Source organism: Archocentrus centrarchus, chromosome 13 (assembly GCF_007364275.1).
Source record: "Archocentrus centrarchus isolate MPI-CPG fArcCen1 chromosome 13, fArcCen1, whole genome shotgun sequence".
Lineage (NCBI taxonomy): Eukaryota > Metazoa > Chordata > Actinopteri > Cichliformes > Cichlidae > Archocentrus > Archocentrus centrarchus.
In genome coordinates, this window is record NC_044358.1 from 14,258,334 (window position 1) to 14,285,431 (window position 27,098).

A 27,098-nucleotide genomic window follows, 5' to 3' on the forward strand; every position below is an offset into this window, starting at 1 on the left:
TCATCAAAGTAAACGGCGTACACACTCTGCACCATCAGCTCAGCTGTACACACATGAGAACGAGACCCGCAGGTGTAAAATAATAATGATGATATGTAGTTCAGCACGTTCTGGAAATATTCCTGGAATATTTCTTTCTTCCTGATGGCGTTTCCCATCTTTGTTTACTTCCCCACCCTTTGAACATAACTGTTTGTTTCTGCTATCTTTGTACAGTCTTTTATGATTTACTAAACAATGCAGTTCCTCTTTAAGCAAGCAGCAAGTCTGAACACCAGCTCCCTGCCCTTCATTCAGAAGAACTGAACACTGCTCACGAACGTTCAAAACTACTGTGCAACCACCTTTCACACGATTAACTTTCATATGGTTGATGTATGTCTAGCATGAGCACCTCACTGACACAATAAGTCACGGCCTGCTGATGTTAGGGGTGCTACAGCACAGGCATCTCTAATTAATCAGTGAGGCGATGTAGCTCTGCATGCCAAACTATTCCAAAGCACACACTGGGGAGCCTCCAGACAGGAAGTGGAACGGAACTGGTGCCCTCTTGATTGTCATCATTTCATCGGACTGAGTAAACAGACTTCAGCCCCGGAGAGAGAGATCAAGGCAACCAGCGGGGACCGATTTCTGACCATTTGCTGGGTTCTCGACATGGAGATGTGGACAGAGGTGTCCCCTCTGCGGCACTGAGCCAAGGACAAAAGAGCTGAAGAGGAACGCTTGGGTAACAGCGTGTTAGACAAAGCTCTCTGTTTAATTCTGCGCAGGCTCCCGGGCTGACAACGGCTGCAGAACAGAGCAGAGCGAGGACAAAACAAGTGCTGTGTAATCAGCAGTTGGCTGCAGCGTGTGATGAGCTGCAGAGACAGCCAGAGACACAGACACGTGCACATACACTGAATAGAGCTGCAGCCCCACACATACCTCTGTATGTATGTGCATTTAGCTTCAAAAACACACACATTAACATGGAGACATGTGCATCTACACAGACGAGCTCTCTTCATCCGCTCCAGAGATTTCCTTCTTCGTGTCCGCTCCGATCCGCCTGCTCTGAACTCGAAGCAGGAAGAAAACACCTGCTCATCTCAAATGGCTCAAAGCTGAACACCTAGATTATTACCACAGAAAAGGTTTCAAGATGAAGGTGGACGCTTCACAACCGACACATTATATATGTGTGTATTTAAACATGCTGATATATTTTACTTGCTGACCAGACAAACTGCTCTATTCAGGAAATTCTGCCTTTGTGCAGTAATGTGATGACTGAAGCAGGTATACTGGTTACTGTGTTACAACAGATGGAGGAGGATTCACTGCTGTGATTCTCAGAGTGTTTAAGGGCCACGGAGACAGCCCGACTACACCTGGAAGGCTGCAGCTGTTGTGTTGGTGATGCCTCAACAACCCTCTGACTCCCTCTTTATCTTTATTTCTTCAAGGGCAACAGCAGCAGTTAATACCACTGTGTTGAAGCTGCAGTCACAGGCCTGTGAGAAGGCAGACTCACACAGAGAAGTGTAATGAAGAGACGACCTTCTCCGTGGTCCTCGTCTTCTCCACGTTACCTTCAGAAAACACTGAAACGCACACTGCTGCTACAGGAGGCATAAATGTATTTGTTCTTGAGACAACATGGGACGAGTTTTAGTCTCATTTTGGATTTTTGTTTGGCTGTGACGGCCGCTCATCCGAAATGTACCTCCACAGCAGTCAAGCACACAACTGGAGTGTCATTGTTCCAGCTCTTTACATCATCCGAGAGCGATGTGCTCGGTCAGCCCACGACGACCAGCGAGGACGCGTGGAAGACGAGTGTGGATGAATAACTCCTCTTTACAAGGTCACAAGAACTAAACGTTACTGACTGTGATTCAACAGGAAACAGAAGTTCAAGTCAGCACTTCATTTTTATTTTAAGTTCAAGAGAAGATTCAAAACCAACTCTGGCCGCAGCCCTCGAGGAACACTTACTCTCAATTATACTTATGATCACGGTGCAAATAACCCCCAAAACATGTAATGTTGCTGCTAATTCTGCAGACCTGAAGGTTTTACAACAACAGGAAAAACAGGCTAGACTGCCTGAAGGCATGAAATAACATTTTAACAACTGGGATAAAAAAGCGGAGCACTCAGGATGATTTGAGCAGCAAACGGGGCTTTTTGAGAAACATGAAAGTATTTTCATCCGTACTGGTTTCCCGTGGGTCTCACCATCATCTGTGTGCTGCTAAAACACTAAAACCATGTTTCGATGTAATTTTGATGCTGTGACGCACGATTTATGGGACAAATAAGCCGCCACACCTAAAAAGTCATGGAGCCTTCTCGTCTCTCATTACTGACTCACCGTGAGATGCTGTGTGGTGTAAGTGTGAACACCTGCTCCTGTGTGTACGCTCGGCGAGAGGCAGAAACAAAAGGCGCAGAGAGGGAGTGGAAGCTGGGAACAGGGAGGCCGAGGAAAGCTCGGGCAAACTGGGTAAACACGCAACAGCAGCGGGAAACGTGCGCTGATTGGCTCCCATCCCGCTCTGGAATATTATTCTCGAGTCAGCGCAGACTGTAACGCAATGAAGAAGGTGGCGTGAAGGCAGCAGAGACGGGCGTTCATCAGAAGCTGTGTGGGCTGAAGATCATTCAGCTCGTTTTCACTCGGCCCTGCAAACACAGCAGCGTGCGCGCCGCCGCCCTCCCAGCCTGCCTCCTACACACAAACATGTTTTATTGGTCTGTTCTCAGAGCCGAGCCAAGTCCCACATAAAACAGGCTGAGACACGGCCGGGCATGTTGAGCAGTCACGCATGAAACGCTGAATGAACACACAAACAATGCTGCTTTTTATTCCGCTAACAGGAATACAGTTGAGAGCCCGGCCCTGTAACACCGACACACACAAACAAAGCTCATTTGTAACAGCGTTTGTCGTCTGCAGCGGAAAACAGGAGAGTCTTTATACCTCATCAGGAACTCTGAGACGTGTGTTACACGTTTGTGTTTCTGCACAAATATTAATAACAAGCAGAAGGTGAATGACTGAGAGAATACGTGTACAAGGGAAATGCTGAACTTGGCTGCAGTGACAGATATCAGATATCATGAGTCCCTCGGAGTGAAAGCTTCCCATCTGGAGTACTGACCAATCACATTTGAGCATGCTGTGGTCGTGTGTAGCGAATCAGGGGACGGATTTACCAAAACCAAATCTCCGAAGTCTCAGCTGTCCACTGATAAGGATGCATAAACCTCCTCTGTATTCATAATAATTCACGGAAAAAGACATAAAGACCTCCACTGTGTTCGCTGACAGCCCTGAGACATCGTCCCGGAGGATCAGTCATTACAGGATCATTTATGGGGATTTTTCTGCTCTGTGTCATTTCCCTTTTCTTTACCCGCATTTCCTGTTTCTATCATAGAAAGACAAAAAATGCTGAAAATAATCGACACGACACAAAATGAAATTAAAACCGCAAGCGGTGATATCGGGCCCTCGCACTCCCTGCGCGTCGACCCGTGGCGCTCGTCGACCCGTGCCGCACTCGGAGGTCTTGTGATCGTGATGGTGTACAGAAGGTCTGTAGAAAGTTGAATTCTTTTATAGGAAAAGATATCTTTTGCTCTCGGCATAGACGCAATGGAATATTTGGGGGTGGGGTCACGGCTCCAGCATGCAAAATAGGGCATGGGTCTGATAGACTGTTTTGATCAGGATGATGTCAAGAATGTTGAAACACATTTTCATACATTTCCGAGAAACTAAGTTTGTGGATGCTATACAAAATTTCATTTGCTTCTGTAGGGGGCGCTCTTGCAGCTACGTATAGCCTTGAATCCATAGTTATGGGTTCAGAGTGGCTGTGTACATGAGTGATTACATTTTCAGGCAGATCGGGCAAAGCATGTACGAACACGTGCCCAAACAATTTTGGTCGCCATTGAGAAAAATGAAAGCCAAATTCAATGGCCTGGTGTGACAACACCATTTAATATTTTGTCAAGATTTCCACAATATTTGATGGGCTGTTTGTCTAGATGATCTGGAGCCAATTTGGTCTCACTGGCTGAAATGCCCTAGGAGGAGTTCATTCAAATAGCAGGCCTGAAAATGGCAAAAATTGACAAAAATTGACACTTTCAATTGAAGATGCTGGACTTCCTGTAGGGTTTCCAGTATGGCTCCAAGAGACTTTTTTGTACGTCTTAGGATGTTACATGAGTGTGCAGAATTTCAGAGCTGTAGATATAATGTAGCTCTGGGGCTAGCTAAAAAACATGCTATTTTATGATATTTCAAGCTGCCAGTAGGTGGCGCTGTAACATTTATGGACTTTATGCATATCAATGTGTTCAGGGCAGGAGGCTTATCAAATTGATGAGGATTTCGTAAGGAATGGTGAAAGATAGTTTCATGCATTTCAGAGCAAAACTAATTATGTGGACGTCATACAAATTTTCATTTGCTTCTGTAGGGGGCGCTATTGCGCCTACAGTCTTGAATCTGTAGTTATGGATTCAGCCTGGGTGTGTACATGAGTGATTAAATTTTCAGCCTGATCAGACAAAGCATGTGCGAACAAGTGCACAAACAATTTTGGTGGTGAGGGAGAAAAACGAAGGCCAACTTCAATGGCCTGGTGTGATAAGGCCATTTAATATTTTGTAAAGATTTCCACAATATTTGATGGGCTCCTTGTCCAGATGATGTGGAGCAAATTTGGTGTCAGTGGGTGAAATGCCCTAGGACAAGTTCGTTCAAATAGCAGGCGTGGAAATCGCAAAAATTGACACCTTCAATTGAAGATGGCCGACTTCCTGTAGGGTTTGGGGTATGGGTCCAAGAGACTTTTTTGTACGTCTTAGGATGTTACATGAGCCTGTACATTTTCATACATGTAGATAAAACTTAGCTCCGGGGCTACTCAAAAAACTTGCTATTTTAAGATATTCCGAGCTGCCACTAGGCGGCGCTCTACCGTTTATGGACTTTATGCATATGAATGTGTTCAGGGCAGCATGCTTATCACACCACTGAAGTTTGAGCCAGATTGGGCAAGTTGGCTTTGAGTTACAGCCATTTTTGTGTTCATGGCGAATCATCGAACTTTGCCGTCCCATAAGGGTCACGCCCTTTTGTCAAAAAGTCACAGTTTTGAAAACACAGTAAGTCCAACTTCTTAAGGCTTTCCAGGTGAAATTTGAGATGGTTCTGCTAAACCACCTTGGAGCTGGACCTCCAAGTGTAAAATATGACATTTCCTGTTCCCACTAGGTGGCGCTGCGACTGATATTAAATATTGTCATATGTATGTATTCAGGGGGGCACCCTTATCCTACTGGAGAAGTTTGATGCACATTGGATCATGTAGGTATGAATGAGAGGCAATCAAAATTTCATGGCGAATGATCAAAGTTCAAAGGGGCATAAGCACCCCTCCCCCTTGGCAAAAACTCACCATTTTCGAGATTTAGATTCCCCTGGGGGTGTAGGTTAGACAAACCAAATATGAAGATGATAACGTCTAAAACCTCTGAGTTATTAGAAAAAGTGTGAGGGCTGCAAATCGCCAAATTTGCATAATTAATTCAAAATGGCGGACTTCCTGTTGGGTTTAGGGCATGGCTCCAAGAGGATTTTTTGTGCGCCTGGACATGATATACATGTGTATGAAGTTTCATTCATGTACGTGAAACACAGCGGTGGGGCTCCAGTTTAGGGGGCGCTAGCGAGCCATTTGGGCGCGCCCTTGCCCGAGCCCATTAAAATACTTAAATTTTCACCAGGTGTGACGCATGTGCAAAGTTTCATGAGTTTTTGAATATGATAAAGCCCCCAAAAAGCCAATTCATTTGCCTGAATAATAATAATAATAAAAAAAAAAAAAAAATAATAATAAACGAAGCAATTACAATAGGGCCTTCGCACAGTTCGTGCTCGGGCCCTAATAACAGCAAGTGACAGAAATGATCTAAACCAAATTACAGCTTTACATTTACTGAGATGGATTATTTAGTTCAGGCCATTATCGAGTCTGTGGAAGGCATTTTTCCACTGTTAGATATAAAAAAGCAGAAAATGATTTTCCATGAAAGTTCAGAAACTGGATATCTGCAGCTCAGACTGTGCTGAAATACGAGAATAAGAAAGTCTACTCAAACTTCCATAAAAACAGTAACACTCATTAATGAGGCTTCAGTGAGCCCCTCCAGGACCAGCACGGGTCAATTATTACACGACCTACCACACAGCGTCTGGGCAAGATCCAAAGAAGTTAATCCAATCTGTGTGTGTGTGTGTGTGTGTGTGTGTGTATGTGTGCACATACACGAGCGGTTGTGTGTGTGTGGTCTCAGGTTGACCCGTCAGGGCAGTCTGCATGAACAGTGTGTGAGCTCAGGACACACACTGAGAACAGTGGCAAAGGGGAAATTAATACATAAGAGCCATAATCTTCAAACCGGCGGGGTGTGCACCTCAGTGAGGATCCTCCAAAGCAGACACACACACACACACACACACACACACACACACACACTAACTTTGACCGTCTAATAAACGGTGGAGCCTGGCTTCTCTCATAAACAGCTTCTGGTCATCTGCTCGTGTTATACATAAAATCAGCTCCAGTGTCAACTGTTCATAAAGTTTGCAGGCCTCGCTGAGCGGTGGCAACTGGTCTAATTTTGGCAGAGCTATGGTGAAGCCATTCTCACAGTCTGGCCCCCTTTAAAAGCAGCTCCAGTACGAGGCACCAGTCAGGATTTCTCAGGTTCACAGAATGCTTAGTGTCCATGTGACTCTGCACAGAAATGCCTGACATCATTAATCCACATAATCCTTCCCTGTGTGACTTAACACTTAAACAAGATATGAAGCAGTGAGAAAGCTGCACACACATATACACAAGTACAATCTATATGTAAAATACACAGGGACATAAATGTAATATTGCTTGCATTAAAACATGTGTCAGAGGAGCCACTGCAGTTATTTCACTGTGCTAATATGAGCTGGGGAGCAATTAAAGCATGATTCTGCATTAGCTTCTAATATTGTCTTAGTATAGTTTGTTTATTGTTTGTGTAAGTGCATATCCCTGAGGGACAAACACGAATTCATTTCCCTTTAAACAGCATGCAGTGGTTCGAGTCACTGATCAATAAATATTTGTGCCCAGATTCAGACCTGAAAGACCTCCATGAGCAGTGCTGAGGAAAGGAGGCGCTTTGTGTGGATGCCGTTAGCTCAGAGGACAGAGCAAGGAGACGGACTTTGGCCTTTTTATCTCATTTAAGCATCAAGAGAGCAGCTTCAGCTGCAGACATCGAAAAGCAGATATTATTCCAAACAAAATCGTTTCACTTTCATCTGCGCCACAAGACGGGACTCGAAGTAAAAGATGGAGACGTGACTGGAAGCGTGGACGAGCGTTCAGCCTCTGCTTAGGTTTTGCTTGTTTAGATTATGAGCTTAATGCGCGCAAGAAAAGCAGGTTAAGCTGTTTACCTGAGCCCACTGTGTGGGAGAAAGGTGACGATCACAATACAAAGAAATAATGACACGCGTTACAGGAATTACAGCCGGCAGCTTAGAGGAAGCTGGATACATAAGAAGTCTGAGATTAAGGAAATATTATTAGAATGACAACCGAACAGGAAGTGGGTAACAGATGACAGTTTAGGGAAGTTTTTTTTTTTTTTTTATAAAAAATGTCTATTTGGAATTTACAGATTTACACCCCCCCCCCCGCCCCCCGCCTTATGGCTGAGAATCACGTTTGATTAGAAAAGCAGCAAATCATTTAGTATGAGAATGATGAAAATCTATTTTATAATATTAGTGTATTAATATTAATATTATATGTATCTAGATTAGTGCGGCTGGTTTGACTATGAGGCCAAATGTCTCAAGCTTTAGATACTTAGTTAGTTAACTATCTAACTACCACTCAAAGCTGATCACTCAGTGTCTGTGCTGAATGTAAAAATATGCTCTCACACACACACACACACACACACACACACACACACACACACACACACAGTTCTGTGGTGCCATCACTGCACACAGAACTTACCAGCAGTAAATAACGAATGGGGGGGGGGGGGGGGGGGGGCAGACATTCAGCTGTGACATTTTCCTACTGACCAAACACCTCTGCCACCTCCCGCCCCCAAAGGGAGCCAGTAAGCTGAATAATTAAAGGAAGAAGGCGTCATGTTTGTCGACTGTGAATCCAAAGGGTAACCCATCACTGCAATGCAAATGAGCTCCTCTGTCTGAGACTCCCCCGGATGGAAATGCCCCCCGAGTCACTGCCCGAACCCACAGAGCCAAAAGCGCCCTCACAGTTCAGGGAACAGCCCACTCCAGTCAGTGACACTTTCCCCTGTAAAGCTGTGAAAGTTAGACCTCCACCTGAACTCTGAGCAGGATCCTGCTTCCTCTTTACATGGAAACATTTCTCACTGTGAACTTCCTCTCTGAGTCCGAGGAAAACGTCTGTGTGTGTTTAAGTGTGTAAAAAAGAACCATTTTTATAAAAAATGTTTCCATTTGTTCTCCTTCAACACTGACAAAGGAAAAAATTAAAAAATATTCCAAAATCTGAAGGAAAGTTTGTTGGTCTTGTGCATCTTTCAGTGTTTGTTAGGGTCTGACAGGAGCTGCTTCATCAACCTCCCATCATTCACACACTGGACACGAGACAAAAGTCTCTTCCTTCTGTTCCAAACGGTCACGTGGGAGCGGAAAAATACCGTCACCGCACCCCTGAACACCCACCCGTGACACACCGGCCCCAGCCCGGCTCCAACCCCAGCCCCACATAAGACAGCCAGCTTATTAGTAATTTTCTCTGCTCAACCTGTGCGTGACTGAACATGCCTTTGTTAATGAGCCTGTGTCAGTGTGTGCGTCTGCTTCAAAGTGTGAAAGAGCAGAAATGCCTCTGACGCAGCTGCGTCCTATATTTCCATTCATGTTTCAAGCCAAGAAAATTATTCAGATTGGACAAAGAGTCGATGGACTGAGGATTCAAAGGCTGTCAGTGAGACGCAATAAGGAAACCTGTGTGAGTCATGATGTGTCATCCATCCACTGACAGCCTTTCCCAGCTGACTGTAAGAGCTGAGGTGCAGCCCTGACATGTTGTCAGAGACACGCTCACATCTACAGCCAATTCACAATCACCAGCTAACCCGGTGCTTTTTAAAGTCTGGAGGACCACCAGGAGAAAAATATGATGCAAAACTAAGTTGAAGAAATATGATTTATATAACAACAAAAAAAAGACAGATGATGCTACTGTGCTTGCTGACCTTTATTTGACCTTTATTTGTCAGAAAATGTTTAACGTGTGTTTGTGAGGACGCTGGAGCAGCAGGAAAAACCCACCCAGGCTCAGGAACAAACCCCACACTCAGAGGACCCCAGTGATCAGGACCTTATGCTCATTTGTTAGCTTCTGCTTCCAAGCCTTGTGTGTGTGGAATTTGTGTTTTGCATGTTGTGCGTGTGTGGGTCTTCCAAAGGTTCACTGCAGACTTTGGATTGGCTCGTTGGCTCGTGGGGACGTGTCCAGAGTGGACCCTGCCTTCAGCCCAGAGTCAGCTGGGAAATGCTCCAGCAGCCTCGTGACCATGAAACGGTGGTTATGAAGATAAATAAAGTCTCCATGGTACAGTGGTCTTTGGTTTGTGCTGCTGGTGAACTGATACACTCACATTAAGGAAAACAAACATTTTCTTTTCACGAATAAACAGATAAATATGAGGCTGATTAAATGAAAATCTGCTTTTTTTGTGGTTCCTGCTCTACTATAGAAATGTCACATCAGTTAGTCGCTGTGTGGTTACCAAGCAACATGATGACATCATTACATCTGATAGTGGTAAGAAACTCGAGGGATCTGAGACATACCTGTGTGACAGGTGTGGCTGCTCATCTCTGCACTTTTTAAGCAAGAACCTTGTGACACGGTGGAGTTATGCTTTAACTGCGGAGTCAGTTATTCACTGGTGTTAATCTTCTACACGCTGAAACACAGTTAACATCGAGCTGAGTGAGGCTGAGACACGTCTGTGAGGAAACTCCAGCACGTCGATGGTCACCGGCTGACTGTGAGTGTGTCGGGGGGGAGATAACTCTCTCCAGCTTACAGCAAACGGACGTGAATAACAACTCCTTCAAATGGCCCGTCACTATGGAAACGATCCACAAAAGCATCCCAGCCATTCACACGGATGAACACTGGGGCTGCAGAAGAAAGGAAAAGAGGGGGGAAGACTGAAGGAGTGGAGCGGGGGAGAGCGTGGGGAAAAAAGCAGGGAGATGGATCATTAGAAGCGACAGAGCGAGAGGACAGGACAGAGACAAAAGAGGGCGATGAGAGGAAAAAATGGATGAAGGGGGAATGAGGCCACAGTTGCAAGAGAGTGGCATATGAGCCAGGGTGGCAGAGAGGGAGAGGAGCTGGGAGGGCTGAGCGAATGGCACCGGGGACAACATGACAATGACAGCTGCTCAGCCCTGTTTGGTGCATTCAGCAACTCTGTCAGTGTGTGCAAACATGAAAATGACCCTCAGCTCTGTAAGACTGCACACATCTCCCACAGCACTCACACACACACACACACAGAGCAGACGTGCAGCACACAAAGACGCGTCTGTGTCGGGACTCTCCTGGACCAAAAAGCTGCGCTCATTGCCATGGCAGTGTGCGACAGTGTGTTCAGCAATGTCACGAGCAGATACTGCACCGACTGCTGCTGGGGTCCACTAAAATATTTACCAGACAGTAAGTCACAGCTTGACTTCTGGGAGGGATCCTGATCAGGGAGACTAACTTTAAACAGTTCCAGCATTTGGAGGACAACTACGAGCTGCACATGGCTCCGGAGGCAGAACAGAAGAAACTGGAAAACGCTCCAAAAAGCAAATATAAGAACAGACTTAGCCAAACAAGCTTCCATGTAAGAGTTTTATTAGCTATATAACGTCCAAGTGGCAACCTCGGGGGCTGAGGAAAATAATGAAGGCAGCGTGGAAGTGTGAAACACTGCAGCTCCTCTGTGGACCATCTGAAGCTGCCTGCAAAAGCAAGTCAGTCCACACTGACTCACATGCTCGCCTTTAGAGCAACAGAAGCATGCCTGAAAAACAATGGGGGGGCAACATGGTAGCTACACCAGAGGGACGAGGCTCTTACTGAGACAGGAGGAAGAAGCAATCAGCCACTTCCTGATTTTTAAGACAGACGAACCCCAAACTGCCTTCACTTTATAAGATAAGATAAGATAAGATAAGATAAAACTTTAATGATCCCACGACGGGGAAATTTGTGCATTACAACAGCTCAATACAGAGAAAAAATGAAAAGGATGAGTAAGAACAAATAACTAAACTAAAAACTAAAACTAAAATTCAATAGAATAAAATAAAATATCAAAGCAGTTTATAAATGAGAGATAGCACCATTATCAGGATACAGTGACTCACTAAATATTAAAGGACAGAAAAGCAGGGATGTTGTATTTAGGTATTATTTCACTGTGTTTATTATAGTTAAACCACGAGTCATGATGTTGTGACACTGCTCAGTCAAAGAGGAGAGAGAGGAGAACCAGCAGGGTTTAATAAAAATACTGGATACTCTCAGCAGAGCAACGTCACGGCCTCTTCAGCCTCCTCTGCAAGAAGCTCCAGCTCAGAGACACTTTCTTTCTTTCTTTGGAAACTCAGTCTGAACTCTTTTTGTTGTTTTTAAAGACGTCAGACACAAACTTAACCAACCGCCTTGTGACAATAAAGGATATTCTGATCATTTCACTGAAAGATGAAGCGTGAATATAAAGGAGATACAAAGGAGCGATTTGGTTGGTTACACTGTGTCTCCAGTGTGTGAACAGGTTTAGAGGATTATGGGAAATAAGGTTGCAGTACAGTCAGGTCTGAGGTTCAGTGCATTTACAAATATTAACAGACTTCCAACCTCTTATCCAATTGGGGGGGGGGGGTATAGTAAGAACAACAGCTGCAAAATACAAATAAGGAAAAAGCTCATCTTCACCACAAACATCACCACAGACGTGGTCATTTAACAGAATAAAGTCCTGACGAGCAAAACTACACGAGTCTGGATGAAAATGCAGGACCTGCACGTCAGTCTGCTTTCATGGTGAAAAGACTTCAAAATGTGTTCAGCCATCATAGTCGGAGCGAATTCAAATTCCTATTGTGTCTGAACGCAGCGTGCTTTAACGTTTCCCAGGCGGTCTGACTTTCATGAAGGCACCACTGTACTGACTGACCCACACTCGGTGTGCTCAGCAGCAGATTTACTGGGTACTCTGACCCTTTTTGCAGCTTCCTAATATATATACAGTCACTGGATATCATTTCCAAATGTAGCTCCGTCAGGCAGCTGGGACCCTGTTAGGGGCCTTCAGAGTCACTTCACATTTTCACTCAGAGCCTGAAAATACATCTCTTCAACATGAGCCTCATGTCAGCCTCTCGGAGCTCAGTCATACTGCTCTCACCAAAAAACAAGAAAACTGACGCCTCCTTCGCTCGAGCTCGTTTCCCTCTCCTCTGCTCTCTTAAAGGATCACTGTGTTATCACAGGGATGCTGCCGGGGTGCCGTCACTCTCATCCCTGCACTCCTAACTGCAGGCTCCTTGTTATCATTACCTAGTAATTATGCTACGTGTTATTTTAAGTAGTTGTGGACACAAAAGCCGACTAAAAGCCTGCCATGTAAATGTAAATGTAGGGAAGTGGAGAGATACTAGGCCAAGAGGAGAGAAAAAAAACACTGTTAATTAGAGCAAAGTACTTTTTTCCTTCCAGTCTTTTCACTGGGGAGAAGGTGCGTCTGGGCTATTTATGAGCAGCTCCAGTTGGCGTTCCAGTGGGGTCTTGTCCTGGAGGCTTGCCTTGACCAATGGAGCTCATTCAGAAAGAAAAACATACACTTGAAACCTTCAGTCTATTTTTTTTTTTTTCAAGAGAAACTCATGAGAACTGTTTTTTATTTGAAGACGTTTTAAAATGGTGAGCTCAGAGGGTGAAGGGTTAAAGGTGGTGTGGTTGTTACAGGTAAAAACCTGCTTCTGTGACATTACCTTCCAAATGAGCCTGACTGTATTCAGTGGAAGAGCCGCGAGAGATCCACATCACGCATCTGGACTGTGGTCACTAAATATAAGCTGTGTCACTCTGTGCAGTTTCTCACTTTGCACAGTTGCACATGGAGTCCCTGTTCATGTGGGTGTTGCTGAACTTCATGAAGGCGCAGAAGCAGCTGCATGTCGGTGCATTTGACTTGGACTCAGTCTTTAACCTGCCAGCTCGCTGCAGCTCAGCTAACTGTACGGTTTGGCTTTATCCAGGGAGCAGCCTCGCCTAAATCAAAGTAATTCCAGTAGTGAAAATCCATCTTCTGCTGCGTGCTACAGGTGAGAAAGGGCAACTTCAGACAAAGCACCGACTTGATTCGCCCAATATCGTCTCTGTTCATGTGGGAAAACGGCTCAAGAAACAGATCCAAGACTCTGAATGGCTGTCAGGGTTTTTACAATCCTCACAGCTTCGATTATTTTATCTTCCACTGCATCCATTTGTGAATCGGTGATGTGAGGTGCTCTGAATGCAGAATGAGTTATTTATTTTACCCTCAGCGTCGGTACACCTGCTGTGCCTTTTCCTACCTGTACACATGAACACGTGAGTCATGTGATCACTAAACTCTAATCTAAAGAAAGAATTCATCTTTCTACTGATTCTCCGTAAATTCACAGCTGATTGGTTCAGAGGGCAGAGGGAGCAATCAAAGACACATGAATCCATGCAAAGTGCACATCATATATCCATAAGCTGAGTCCAAAGGGTCGACTGAAGAGCAACCGCGTGGGGGAACATGTCCTCTGGTACAATTACCGTCTCCATCCTCTGACATCACAGGACAAAGGTTTTCTCAGCCTGTCTGTCAGCACTGTGTGGTCACACCATCTTTCTCTCAGCTGTTATCTGCGGCGCGTCAGCAGACAGCGAGCTGCTGCTCAGACGCCCGTTTGTGAACACGCGTTCAGCTGCCGATGGCTGACATCAGCATGCCTGCTGCATCCTGTGTTTTATCATTCTGAGGCCAGGAGCTGCTGGTGAAGCGAGGCGAGCAGAGTGGGAAGGAAATGAAGAGCCATTTCCCCCCACAGCCCCTCTTGACATAGATTTTAGGCCGCATTCATCTCCCTGGAATATTTCTCCAACCCCTGCACCTCTCCAGCCCTATCAAACCTTGCCTGAGGACCATCCACAGCCATCATCATTTTGCATTCGGTCTTCTCTCCTACCTGGTTAGATCCAGAGCAGATTGGTTTCGGTTTGGTTGATGAGCAGGAGGCAGAGAGCACAGCGGATGGAGGGGTGGGTGGATGATTCTGCTTGGGGAGAAGAATTTGCAGTATATGCTGCCAAATTTGGGAGGAAACACGCCAAGTGATTCCAAGGGGCTCACTACAGCTTCCCTGTTAGTCCAATCAGCGTCAAACGATGTCGGGGAAAGAATACAGCAACAAAGAGGCGACGAAGGGCAGAGGCAGGGCAGAAGACTGGGACTGTTAGAGAATAAAACATGGACTCTGCTATCTATTGATTAACCATCTCAATAATTATCCATCATGAAAAATTGATCTGTGTCTCTCCTGAGCTGAGCACAGCAATGAGCTGTCACAACAGCCTTCAAACAGCAGATGAAAAGAGCACAAGACTCTATAAAGTGTTGATTGCTGCTTAAGAGCTGCGATTCTTACAGACGAGTAATTGAATTTCAGAATTTATCATTTTATCTGAACGTGAAGAACAACAAAAACATGCTGAGACCTGATCACAGTGCTGTGGTGCTGTGTGCACAGAAGGCTGCTGCATGGATTCAAATAAGGAAATGACTGCAAATAAGTGCAGTGCTGCAACAATAAAGTGATAATTACACTGAGGGCTTTACACACAGCATGTTGCTTAGCTGCAAAGCTAAACAGGTGCATGACTGCATAAATAATATACTGGAGCAGAAACCATTTCTTCCAGGAAGAAGATAATTACTCCTCATTTTTCCGTTAATGACTCGAGGACTGCGATGATTGAGGTCCATTTTCAGGTGAATGTCTGCAGCTGCGCGGTATGCTGAGCATGCGTGCCTCGTCTGCAGAGCTCCTGTCAGTACAATCGCCCATTCTTCCCTTCTGCACACTAAAAGCTCTCAGCACGAGCAATCCCTCCAATCCTTCATCCTCCTCCTTTCATCTCCGCTCGCTCGACTCTCCTCTCGGCCCGATTCTCCCGCTCCCCTCTTTGAGCCACGTGAGCTGGCGACCCTCTCGGCTCTCTCTATCCCAGCTTACCATCCACGTGGCCTGGAGCGGATTACATTCTTGACATCACTATGCCAGATGTTTATGACCAAAATAGACATAACAACTAACCTCACCGCTCAGTCAAAACAATGCATTCATGCTTGACTTGACGGGAGGCTCCTCTGGTTTAATAATAACAACATTAATAATTTCATATATGCCAAAAAATGACTTTCCCCTGTTTCCTCACAACTGTTTCCCTCTTCTCACTTATTACTAAATGTCCTATTTTCTAATCTTTCCTCTCCTGATTCTGCTCCCAGCGCTCTAACATACACATCAGCATGATTAAACTGACCATTGCAGCCCATTTATTAAAAGCCCGTCTGTGCTGGGTGGGTGGAAAGTGAGTGGAGTAAGACGGGGATGGGCTGCGTGTGGTCTGAGGCCGAGAACTTAATGAGTCAACGCAGGCTTTTTGTGAAGGATTTCAGGCGATGTTATGGAGCGATGACCCGGCAGGAAAAAGCCGGTGTGGGGACGACTCTATCAGCGGCTTCGCAGGACGTCTGGAGCTCAGGCAACTGTTGGACGCGGCTCGGCTTCTTCTGAACTGCACGCCTGTGTTTTCCACAGGCCACTTCATGTGGATGCAGACTCTTCCTCCACTTTGTACTGCACTCTCAGCAGTTTAAAAGGGGAGGATTAGACACAGGAGTGTGCCTCTCTCCCGTCTGCCAGAGCACCTAATCTCTGACGCTGAGGAGAGGGGATTTTGGTGAAATGACCTGTGCTCCTTCACTTTCTTCAGCTCCTCTTGAGTGAAAACAGTGCTGCATCTTTCCATCCTTCCTCACATCTTTCCTTCCTTCCTTCACTCCCACTCTTGGCGTTTCATTTTTCTGCTGGATGGCTCCATGCTCATCAGCATGCAGCACCACGCGGCTGCTCCTCAGAACCAGGCAGGCTGGCAGGCAGGCAGACTTGTCAATAAAGGAACCCGTAACGGTGCACCTCAGCGAGGCCTCCAGCCCTGTCACTGATGTCTCTCTCAGCTGCCTGAACTCCCTCAATTAATGAGCATGTAATTGTTGAGCAAGCAGCAGAGAAATTGGGAAAGCGAGGAGGAAAAAGCAGTTATGAGGTGAGAGGTGCAGTAGAGAGATAGTGTTGTGAGAGGAGAGGGGGAAGCACAAGGACAGACTGTTCCAGTGAACAAAGTAAGACATAAAGTAGCCAATTTGTCCTAAAATGTGTGGTGCAGTGGAGTCAGCAGCAAGAAAGGAGGGGAGGAAGAGCATTATGTTTAAATCAGAGGGCTGGAGGGGGGGTGGTGGTGCTCAGCAGGAGTTGACCTTGACAGCAAGCAGCTTCAAGGGCAACATGGAAATCTCACATTCAGTCGCTACAAGGCAGCCATGAGTTGTGGTGAGGCCACGCTGGAGCAGGAGTGGAGCCAGAAAACTGCTGGAGAAAGAAGGAGATCAAGGACACGTAGCAATGTTCCCGAAATAACTGACAACAGGAAATGATAGCAGGTTACAGAGTTCCTGTGTGGGAACGCTGAAGGAGAGGAGAAAGTTGTTGACCTGCTCAGTGATACCAGGGATTCGACTCTGAGCCCACAGCGTGCTCGAACCTAAACCAAGTCGCCTGCCACATTTTCCTCAGACACAGTAAATACCACACGGCAGCATTTTGACTGCGGGAACTCTCCCACAGGAGTCGGACCGTTTCCAGCCGACAAACCGGGATACAAATAAAATGATTAACCACCCAAAAACATCCGCGCTTTCTAAAGGATCGCAAAGGGTCGGGGAGAGGTCAGCTGTGCTAAATGTCACAGATTAGTCAAGTGCACGGTGCTGAAAGCAGGTTGTGCTGCTTGTATTTTGTGGTCAACAAGAAGGAAACAGCCTGAGAGGTTTTAGGACCAACAACAAACTTTTCGTGGAGGAATGTGAAGTTCCTGACTTTCAGCCTTGCTGTGGAAATCACTGCACACGGCGGAGCTCTTAGCTCAGTTTTTTTTACCATTTAAAAAAATAAAATCACACTTTGTTCTAAGTCAGAGATAGATCTGAGTTAACTGGACTCTTCTTTTCAAATGAAGCCTTTTTATCATCCAAAATATCAAATTTTCCAGTTTTCCAAATGTGGAGCACTGAACGTCTGAATCTTGCTCACGGGAACATTATCATCATCTTCATCACTCTTACATTACAAATTTACATGGAAGCCCCGAGGAGTTCGCGTTAAATGGATTCAACAGAAAGAAAATATTAAATGTTTTAAATTTTTATATTAAGTTCATTTTTCATCACTTGCTGCAGTTGTATTTCTTCTCTCTGACTCTGATACTCGGAGGCCTGCTGTGGATGGCGGCTGAGCTTGCCTTTGGCCCCTGCGTGCACCGCCGCTCTCCCATGACCACCCGAGCCGACTTTAAATGAATCTGTGCTCTGATTGCAGAGCTCCCTGCTCTTCTCTCTCCCCTGCAGATCCTGAGCAGCGGAGCAGAGACACAGCCCACACGTCTGTATTAGCCTGTGCAGCTCCAGGCAATGCAAGGGAGGCCATCTTTACCAGGGGACCATGATGGATGTAATGTAGATATGCTTATCTGTCATTAAGCTGTGCTCTGCCCTCCCTTGGCCTCTCAGCAGAGAGAGGGCAGAGGGATTTCAATCAGACTAGTGAAGAATATAACTCCAGTGAGACGTGCTGAGGCCAAAAGCTAATCAGTCACGTCCCCACAGAGAAGACACCGACTTCACAGCAGGAGCATCCATCTCTGAGCCCGCCTGTTACTTGCTTTTTGTCAATCATCTGACCTTGGTTTGCCACCTCCTGTTTCTTTCCCTACAGCTTACACCCATCAGACCCTGCTGTGGTGTCCCGCTACTTGTCAGGGTGAGATCCCAAATCTAAATCAGCACAATGACAGCGACTATGAGGCTGACAAATCCCCTCGCCCTCGTGTGACTGGGCCGCAGAGTCTGCCTGTCAGCTCCGAGCGCCTCAATAATAGCGCAGTGATGCTAAATATGAAACATAAGGATGGGATGTGATGAACACTGAGGGGAGTGGTTGGAGGGAAGGTGGGGAACGGAGGAGGTGGAGTTTGCTGAAGGCAGCTAGCAGCTCACCAGGCTCTATAATTAGCTGCAGAAGATCAAATGAGTTTTAATGGGTTTGTCTGAAAACAGCAGACTATTTCAGATTTGTGCTCGGAGCCATATTCATATCTCATCAAACTAATGGAATTCTCTCGAGTGCTTGATTGGGATTATCTCAGATCAAAATGGCTGATAGAGGTGCAGCAGAAGCATTCATTAGCTGCCCATTTCAGGCCATGAATGCAGAAAATGAAAATGGCTCGAACAAAAAAATTTAATTTACACATAATGTCAAATGAAAGTCCTTCAACTTGTGACCTGACAGCACTTCTAAATTCAAGGCTGGATGCACAGTCACTGTTGCTTCAGGAGTCCTGTCCCAGTGGGCTGATAATGACAGATAATGGAAACCTATACTGGTCATTAGACAGAGGATTAAAAAGAGAACAACCACAAGGATAATAAGAGGGTCAAAGATTGGCTAATATCAGATCTGGGTGGGTGAAAGTCAGGAGCAGAATGCTAAATATTCTCCTACAACCAGGATCTCAGCGATGCTCAGTGATGCACACTGTGAGCAGCAATGAGCACGCTCAGGAGACCGTACAGTGCAGGAACAATTTGCTGATTAATTAACTTACCAACAGAATATTAACTGCATCCTTTAAAAAAAAAACAGCTTCACCAACACGAGGATCTGCTGCTTTTCTCTGACAGAACGACCCTCGTGATGCACATGAGATTTTAAAGACGAGTTCTCACTTTTTAAACACGGAAACCCATCGAAAAGAATCCTCACATGCAGCCAAACAGACTTTTCTCAGTTACAGAGTCACAATAATTACATACGTCTCACTCTTTAGTGCATCTATCAGTTTCCTTTATTTCCAAACGGCACTAAACTGCTTTGCTCCATCATTCCAGACACACTCAAACCAACTCTGTTAAATTCCACAGCACACAAACATTTTCCATTTACTGCCATTATGGGGGGGGGGACTATTACAGAATGAATTACAGAGCTTGAAGGTAGGTATGATTACAGTGGGGTGGGGGGGTCAAAGGAAAAGTGTCCATCTATATTCTATCACAGGAAAAAGAAAAATTCCCATGCTTCAGGCTTTCCTTTTTCTCCTTTGTGGGTACAACCTCTCCTTGTTACATCTTAGTCCTGGGGGGGCCATCCTGCAGCCCTGCTGTTTGTCCTTGGCCACCTTCTCCTTGAGAAAATGCTTTTTCAGACTCGGCGCTAACAGGGCCGTCACACAGCTCGAGTACCAGCGACGGTGACGGCGGCGGCAGCAGGCCTCTCTCTGGGGGTATGTGGTTACACTGCAATGCTTCTATCTCTTACCATGCTGACATTTTCATCTCCACACACACACACACACACACACACACACACACACACACACACACACACACACACACACACACATTGGAGAAGGAGGGGACAAAAAGAGTATAAACTTTAAAAAAAGAAAAGGCGCTGTCCTTCGTTTCAGTTTGGGTGATACCATTTCTGCTCCAGGCATGGGGGCAAAGTGGGAAGCAGCACTTGGGAAGCTCAGTAAGCAGGAAGACGGACGGACGGGGGGGCTGCTCAGTTTTCCCTGGCAGCGGGCGGAGCGTTTGTGTTCAGAAAAACAGAGCTCCACAGCAGCACCACCTTTCCACGTTCACCAACCAAAACAAGGCTCTGTGTTCATACCCGGGCATGCAGCTTAAGTTCAGAGCAGACCCTAATGAAGCAGGACCCCAGCCCCCCCAAAACAACTGAAGAACAGGCACTGAGGCTGTGATCACCCCCATCACGCCCTAAAGCAAGTCCAATGTGACAGCAAGGCACAACACATCAAAAGGTATGACCTCCCAGCACGCTGCACGCACACACAGCGGAAAATAATGATGGAGATACAAATATAGCTACATACAAAAACAGAAAGACACCCCCACACACACTCACAAATAAAGAAATGAGAAACAACATCCAGGAAAAGACATCAATTATGGCTGAAGTTTGGAAAACTAGGTCTGATTTTAGGGCTCTTGTTTGTCAAGAGAGACAAAATTGAGCTGAAGAAGCGTTCAAACAGGAAAAAGAGCCTGTGAGTAATTTATGCTTCTACATGTTGTGATGCAGATGAACATGCAAACAGCAGGAAACAGTGCCTGGCACTCAGCCAAACTGGCTCCTCGATTCTTTGATTTCATTTCACCGGCTTCGCCTAAGCCTGCATGTGACTCACTGATTTACACACCTGAGTGAGACCGGGAGGGTGGGGAGGGGACAGCAGACAAAGTCCTCCTCACGTATGGACGAGCAGGGACTCGGGGTGAGACAGGTGGGGCCATAAGCAGAGACACGAGTGCACTGTAACTCATAGATAGCACGCCAGATATTTTATTCATGGGAAGAACATTTCAAGCAGCAAGAGTGACTCACCAAGCTGCAGGGACACAAACACACACAAGCCCACATTGAAACCGAGGTGGGGGGGGGGGGGGGGGGGGGGGGGGGGTGACAGGGTTTATCCAACCTGCACTGACTGCCTTCTCTTTGTCACAGAGAAAATACATTAACAATAAAGTCTGAAATGGCAGAGCTCCTTTAAAAGGGATTAAAAGGGACGTGTTTGTCTGCTGAGCCAGTGTGTAGTTACTTTCAGTGCTATCACAGCAGCAGGCCTGTTCACAGCACAATAAAGTGAGGCCTTTGGACTTAAGGCTATGCATTCCTGAGCACTCTGGCATACAACCTGTCATCCTGACCTCTGTGCTGAGCCCGCCTATTGTTGAGAACACACAGACTCAGGTGTAGCAGCGTTCACCTTGGCTGCATATACATGGGGTGGATTGTTGTGGCTGTGCAGATTGCCCTACATATGGCAGAGGTCCTGATGCAACTTAAGTGATGTGCAGCCATGGGTGTGTTGATTTGGACCCGCTGACTCCGAGCCAAGTGCCCGCTGCCCAGGAGCTCTCACTGAGAAAAACTGACTAAATATGTAATGAGGATCCGGGCGCACACACACACACACACACACACACACACACACACACACACACACACACACACACACACACACACACACACACACACTTCCAGTTGCAAAAAAAAAAAAAAGAGACAACTCTGCTCACGTTGGATAATTAGGGCGCACGCAGAGCCTGGGAGACAAAGCCTGGCATCGTGAGAACAAGGCTCGCCTGATGAGGCCTCTCTATTTAAATCCCCGGGATGAGCCGAGAGCGTGTCTGTCGATGGAATCACTCCAGGAGACACGCATGAGCTCGGAGGAAGAATCCGCCAAGGCAGTGAAAGGGAAGACGGAGAGACAGACGGAGACCGAAAAGTCTAGATGAGCCGAGTGGCAGGAAGGTATCTATGAGGAAATGAAAGGACTGAGATTAAGGGCTTAGATTCAATCAGACATCCCTTCCTACTGTTAGTCATGGAGCGCAGATCAGACTTCGGTGTTGAGCAAACGCCACTGATCTCACACACAGGTGACTCACTGTTTGCCGTGCCACTTTGAAGTCGGTTTGCCTCTGCAGGGTGTGGAAATGAGGGTCTGACTGAGTGGGTGAGGGAAACGAGCGAGCGTGAGCATGTGCTGGGCCGGGTTTCTGGGATTAGTACTGTTCTCTTTGCAGATCTACAAGCACCCAGTGTTTCTTGTCACTAAGAGGATTCTTGGGATACGGGGCTGTCCCAACAATTGAAAGCTAGGTTTTAGGTGCTAATCTACAAATTCAAGGGCGGGTGACGCTGATGCTCTCCTGATGGAGCACGTGCCACCGCCTTCACCTCAAAGTCAAGAAGGCAAACTTCACAGCTTACAAAGAAAAGCAGCAGCCTATGGAAAGCTTTAACTGTACTCCACCTCCCACTCTGTTCTGTTGACAGATCATTATCAAAATGCTGCTGATTGTGGTTTTCCTTCCAAGGCTAAAACATCGCCAACAGGCCTTGTCCTTATTTTTGCTCGGCATCTCAATCCCCTCTGTGTGGTGAGGACGCCCTGGGTTGTCTCAGGCTATTCAGGGACGCACAAAAGGCCTTCATAGGAAATCATTCAAGCCTGCTAACTGAGAGCTCCATAGCTCCCGCCCCAACAATCACAGCCAAGTGGGGGCGGTCATTCACATGCAATTGTTCACTATCAGCCTATATCCAGAGCAAATACACACTTGAAAGTACACTTTAATATCAGCGTGCATGCACACAGCCTTCGGATGAAAGGAAAAATGTTGCTGCAACCAAAGAGCAATAAGCTCAGCAGCACAGGCATTTGTGTGTGTGTGTGTGTGTGTGTGTGTGTGTGTGTGGTGGTGGTGGTGGGGTGGGGTATGCTGAGCATATCTCCTCTTGATTACCTCTGCCTGTCCATTCCTCTAAGGCTGTTCTGACTAATGCATGTTTGCAAACAGACTTTAGCCAAAGTCACTCTACCAGCATGAGTTATCACTGCAGCCTCTCCCATACGAGCTCAGTCCTGCCTTCAGCTGAGAAACATGTTGATATATTTGATGCTACAGGCCAGCTGGAAGGAAAACACCAACATTTTTATTTTATGACAGGCACAAAAATGTGATGTGGTGTTGCATAACACTTCATTTTACACTGTGTGTGCTGTGGAAATCACTGCTTGCTTAAGTCAGAATAACATGTACTGAATGTAAAAGCTGTTCCAGATATTCTGTATTCTATTAATCTAGTTGGAGCCGTATCGGCAAATGTCTCAGTGTGATGCAACTCTCTGGGAAAAACCTGCTCCTCATTTCCAAATTACCTCCATAAAACATGCAGCTGTTCATGACTAATTCACCACAAGTGGCTGAAATTATAATAAAACACCTGGTTGTTGTTTTCTTTTTGGATCTGAAATGAACAGGACAAAACATTTTTTTAAACCGCTGCAGGCTGCAAAGCGTGCAGTACAGAGACGCTCAGATGACCCACAGCTGGAGAAACAAAAGCCCACAATCTGACACTCTCACAGGTATCCGACTAAACAAAGGTGTTTACACAGCTGAAGTCAGCGGGCTGCTCCCGAAACACAAAAACGAGCATCACGGCTGAAGAGAAATGAGGAAGACTGGAAGGAGAGGGGGAGAAAAGCCGTCACTGGCTCATAAACTGAAACTCGAGGGCCACTGGAGCAAATCTCTGCTTCAGCCGTGTGTCCACGACCTCATTAACACGGCACAATCTGCACACACAGCAGCTCCACGCACAAACAGCAGCACAAGCAGGCAGACGACTTCTTGCTTCAAACAACTGATGTTTATGGAGGAAAGAGCCAAAAACAGCTCGACTTCATTATTGTGCCAGTTTAGAGACACCTTAATGTTCAGCTGGATTCTTAGAAAGAGCCCATCTTTGTGAATATATAATCTTTGACCTGAATGAACTAAAGATGTGAGCTGATGTTTGGATTTTGTCTTCTTTTTCATGATGAAAGTGTATTTACAAAGCAGGCAGGTGCAACAATGGATATGAACATCCACATTCAGCCCATGTAGTGTTGAATCCAACAAAGAGAAGAGCCCCGTCCTCCAGGACAGCCATCGATTAAACCACAGGAATCCTCAGCATGCACCTTACAGTCCAGATGCACAGCAGCTTCCATACATTTCTGAACCGATCAGGAAATTCATTGATTTCATCCATTAATCATCTCAGGAGAGTCTGTCCTGTATCGACCAGCACGTCTGCGTGGTTAGAAAGGCTGACTGAGGAGACAATCACTGCAGAGGGAAGAGGTCTTTGTAGAGTGCAGCAGCACAGATTTGGTTGGGGACATAATAACCATCATTTCCACACACAGCACCGCCTCAAAATGGCTGAGGGGTTCTTCTGGTCACAAATACAGGAGAGAGAAACATTCCCTGATAAATACGAGTGCCAGGAGGACATCTCTGCGAAAATGTTTCGTCATGGTCGCTTCAACAGTAAGCAGCAATACTTGTGTTTACCCTGTGAGGGGGAGGAGGGTGGTGGGGCTGTTTGCTGTGAAAATGGGTGCATTGTTATCCAGTGACACACACACACACATACACACACACACAAACACACACACATCTGACACTGCAGGCATCACAGTTCCTGTGAGCCAGCAGAAAAACAGGACACAGTGTATGTAAGTGTGCAGGTGTGAGTGCTTACACAAGAGGACCATCAACTGCTGAGAGGTATTTCAGCTTTTCTAAATATATCATGGACTCTAATAAAACTCTGAGGTCAGCTATAAAAGGTGGGCATCCTGTTGACACAGGAAAAGCTACAGTTTAAATACCCTGACAGGTAAAATGACTCCCTCTTCCATGATCTGGCCTGTGCATGCATGATGTGCAGCAGGCGGTGATCCAGTGCGGAGGTCCTGTGTGTCCCCGAAGGCCTGACTAAGCACCAGTTGTCTTTCGTTTGATCTCTGCACCAAATCCTGCTTTAATTCTCCTTCCCGGACATTTGAGCCTCACACTCGCTAATAAGCTGCAATCAGTGCCTCAGGATGACCCGACAGTGAGCTGATTCATATTTTAGCAGTTTTATTGTGTGCGAACACACGGACAGCGTCTGAAACTATACAAAAGCAGTAACGTACATTTCATAAAGCCTTTGATCACTGCTGCACCGACCTGTGGGAATCTCAGTGTGGCAGTTAAAGTCTTCAGTATATCTGACATCAGGGTAACAGAGAGCACTGGTTAGGAAAGCTCAGCCGTGAGCGCCTCATGTGAGGACGCAACAAAATAATCTGCTTTCCCCCGAAGCACCCACGCTGGTCTTTGGATCTCACACTAACCTGGTAGGCCTTCGCAATAAATCCAGAAACATTTCTTGTCACGTACCTCAATGTAGCCGGCCAGCGCTGGAACCACAATGCCCAAAATAAGGACGGATATCGCTGGGACCGAACCCATCTTCCAGGATCTCGGGTTCTGCTACTGTAAATAACTTCTATCCCGAGAGCTGTTTCTGTAAGGTGACCTCCGAGAGAATGAAGAGCAAATCAAGTCCAGGGAACAATCAAAGCCCGGAGAACGACACGAGTCCTGCTCCGCTTGTTTTGTTACCCGAGCTCGACAGAAAATGTTGGAGGGGGCCCGAGTGTCGCGCTCCTCTGGAAATGTGGACTGCGTGTCTGTGGCGCGGCTGGTCTGCCTCTGCTGCCTCCTCCCTCCCCTGGCTCGTCTGATCCGGAGCGGTGCGCACTGCGCCATCACCAGGCGGCCGGCGCGCACTCACCATCCACCCCTAACAGAAAGTACATCAGAATCGACAGCTGACGCACAATAGTGGGATTCCTGTTATTGTGACATATGTTTCACTACATTTATTTGTAGTAAGCTGCGGCTTCAGATTTATTCTTCTTAAAGACAAACTTTATTTCAGACAGTGAGGTCCAGCGCGACAAAGCTTTAGTGCCAACCTCTCTGTAAACAAAGCTGTTATGACTACATTTGAATAAAAATACATTTATTCACGAGCACAGCATGAAAGGCAGGAAAATTACTGGTCATAATCATCTGGCTTGTACTTTATCCATCCTGGAAGCTTGAGCAGAATCCTGAATGTATCCCATCTGAACCTCTTTCACTTTTGCATCCCTATAACTGCACCATAAATGTGGAGCACAGCTGCTTCATATTCGATCTGAATACAATATTTAAAACATGATGCATGTACTTTAGTAGACAAAATACAATTAATATTATCATTTTAATAGTAGCAGATCTATACAAGGATAATTAACACACTGCTGAACACTGTTTTTGCTGTAATGTGCTGGAACACTTACTCAGCGCATTAAAGGGTTCACACTGACACACTGATGCCAATGATTTGATCATTTTATCATCATTTTTTAGATAGTTCCAATTCACAACCACTGTTACCTCAAGGCACTTCATAATATAAGGTAAAGACAATCAGACGCTCGGCGACAGCAGTGAGGAAGAACTTCCCTTTAACAGGAAGAGTCCTCCGGCAGAACCAGGGCGAACGAGGGGCGGTGATCTACTGCAGCCGGTGGGTGAGGGGGAAAAAGGAGGGCACAGAGAGACAATAACAGAATACAAACTATGAAAAGTAAATTATAAGCACTTGGATGTAAGCACAGTGTCACCACTGGTAAAGTACAGATGCTCACTTTATGTCACTGTTGTTCATTTCACATGTTTTATTTGGGTTACTTTAATCCATAAATCAGAGGAGGGGTATTAATTTTCCCCAGGGGGCCACATGAGAAACTGTGAGTGCCGTGGAGGGCGGGACCAATAAGCTTATTAAAAGATCCAATTAACACTGAGCAGAACTGAGCTAAGCTTGCTGGTGCTGCCCTCCACAACAGGCCCTGTTTTTCACGTGCCCCCTGGCATAAATTAAACCTCTGGATGGTACTTGTCTTAAGAAACAACACATTACAGTAGCAAAGATCACCAGTGATGGAAGCATTCAGCTCCATATGTAAGAAAAATAGTTATACTACAATAAACAAATAAACAGTCCATGTGGAGGTCTGGATGTCTCTGGAGACGTTCGGTGCTTTCAGGGGGAACGTCTCCAGAGACATCCAGACCTCCACATGGTCGTTCCACAA

The 27,098-nt window shown here is 46.1% G+C and overlaps 1 protein-coding gene across 9 annotated transcripts in view; it reads right to left on the reverse strand.

The window, feature by feature from the left end:
- aplp2 (amyloid beta (A4) precursor-like protein 2) overlaps positions 1 to 25,650 on the reverse strand; it is a 49,096-nt gene extending 23,446 nt beyond the window's left edge. For all 9 annotated transcript variants that reach the window (XM_030745092.1, XM_030745091.1, XM_030745087.1 and 6 more), the window contains exon 1: positions 25,348 to 25,650. In XM_030745092.1, the coding sequence (XP_030600952.1) occupies positions 25,348 to 25,419 (72 nt within the window). In that variant the 5' untranslated portion in view covers positions 25,420 to 25,650. The remainder of the gene's footprint in view (positions 1 to 25,347) is intronic.
- Positions 25,651 to 27,098: the final 1,448 nt, after the last annotated feature.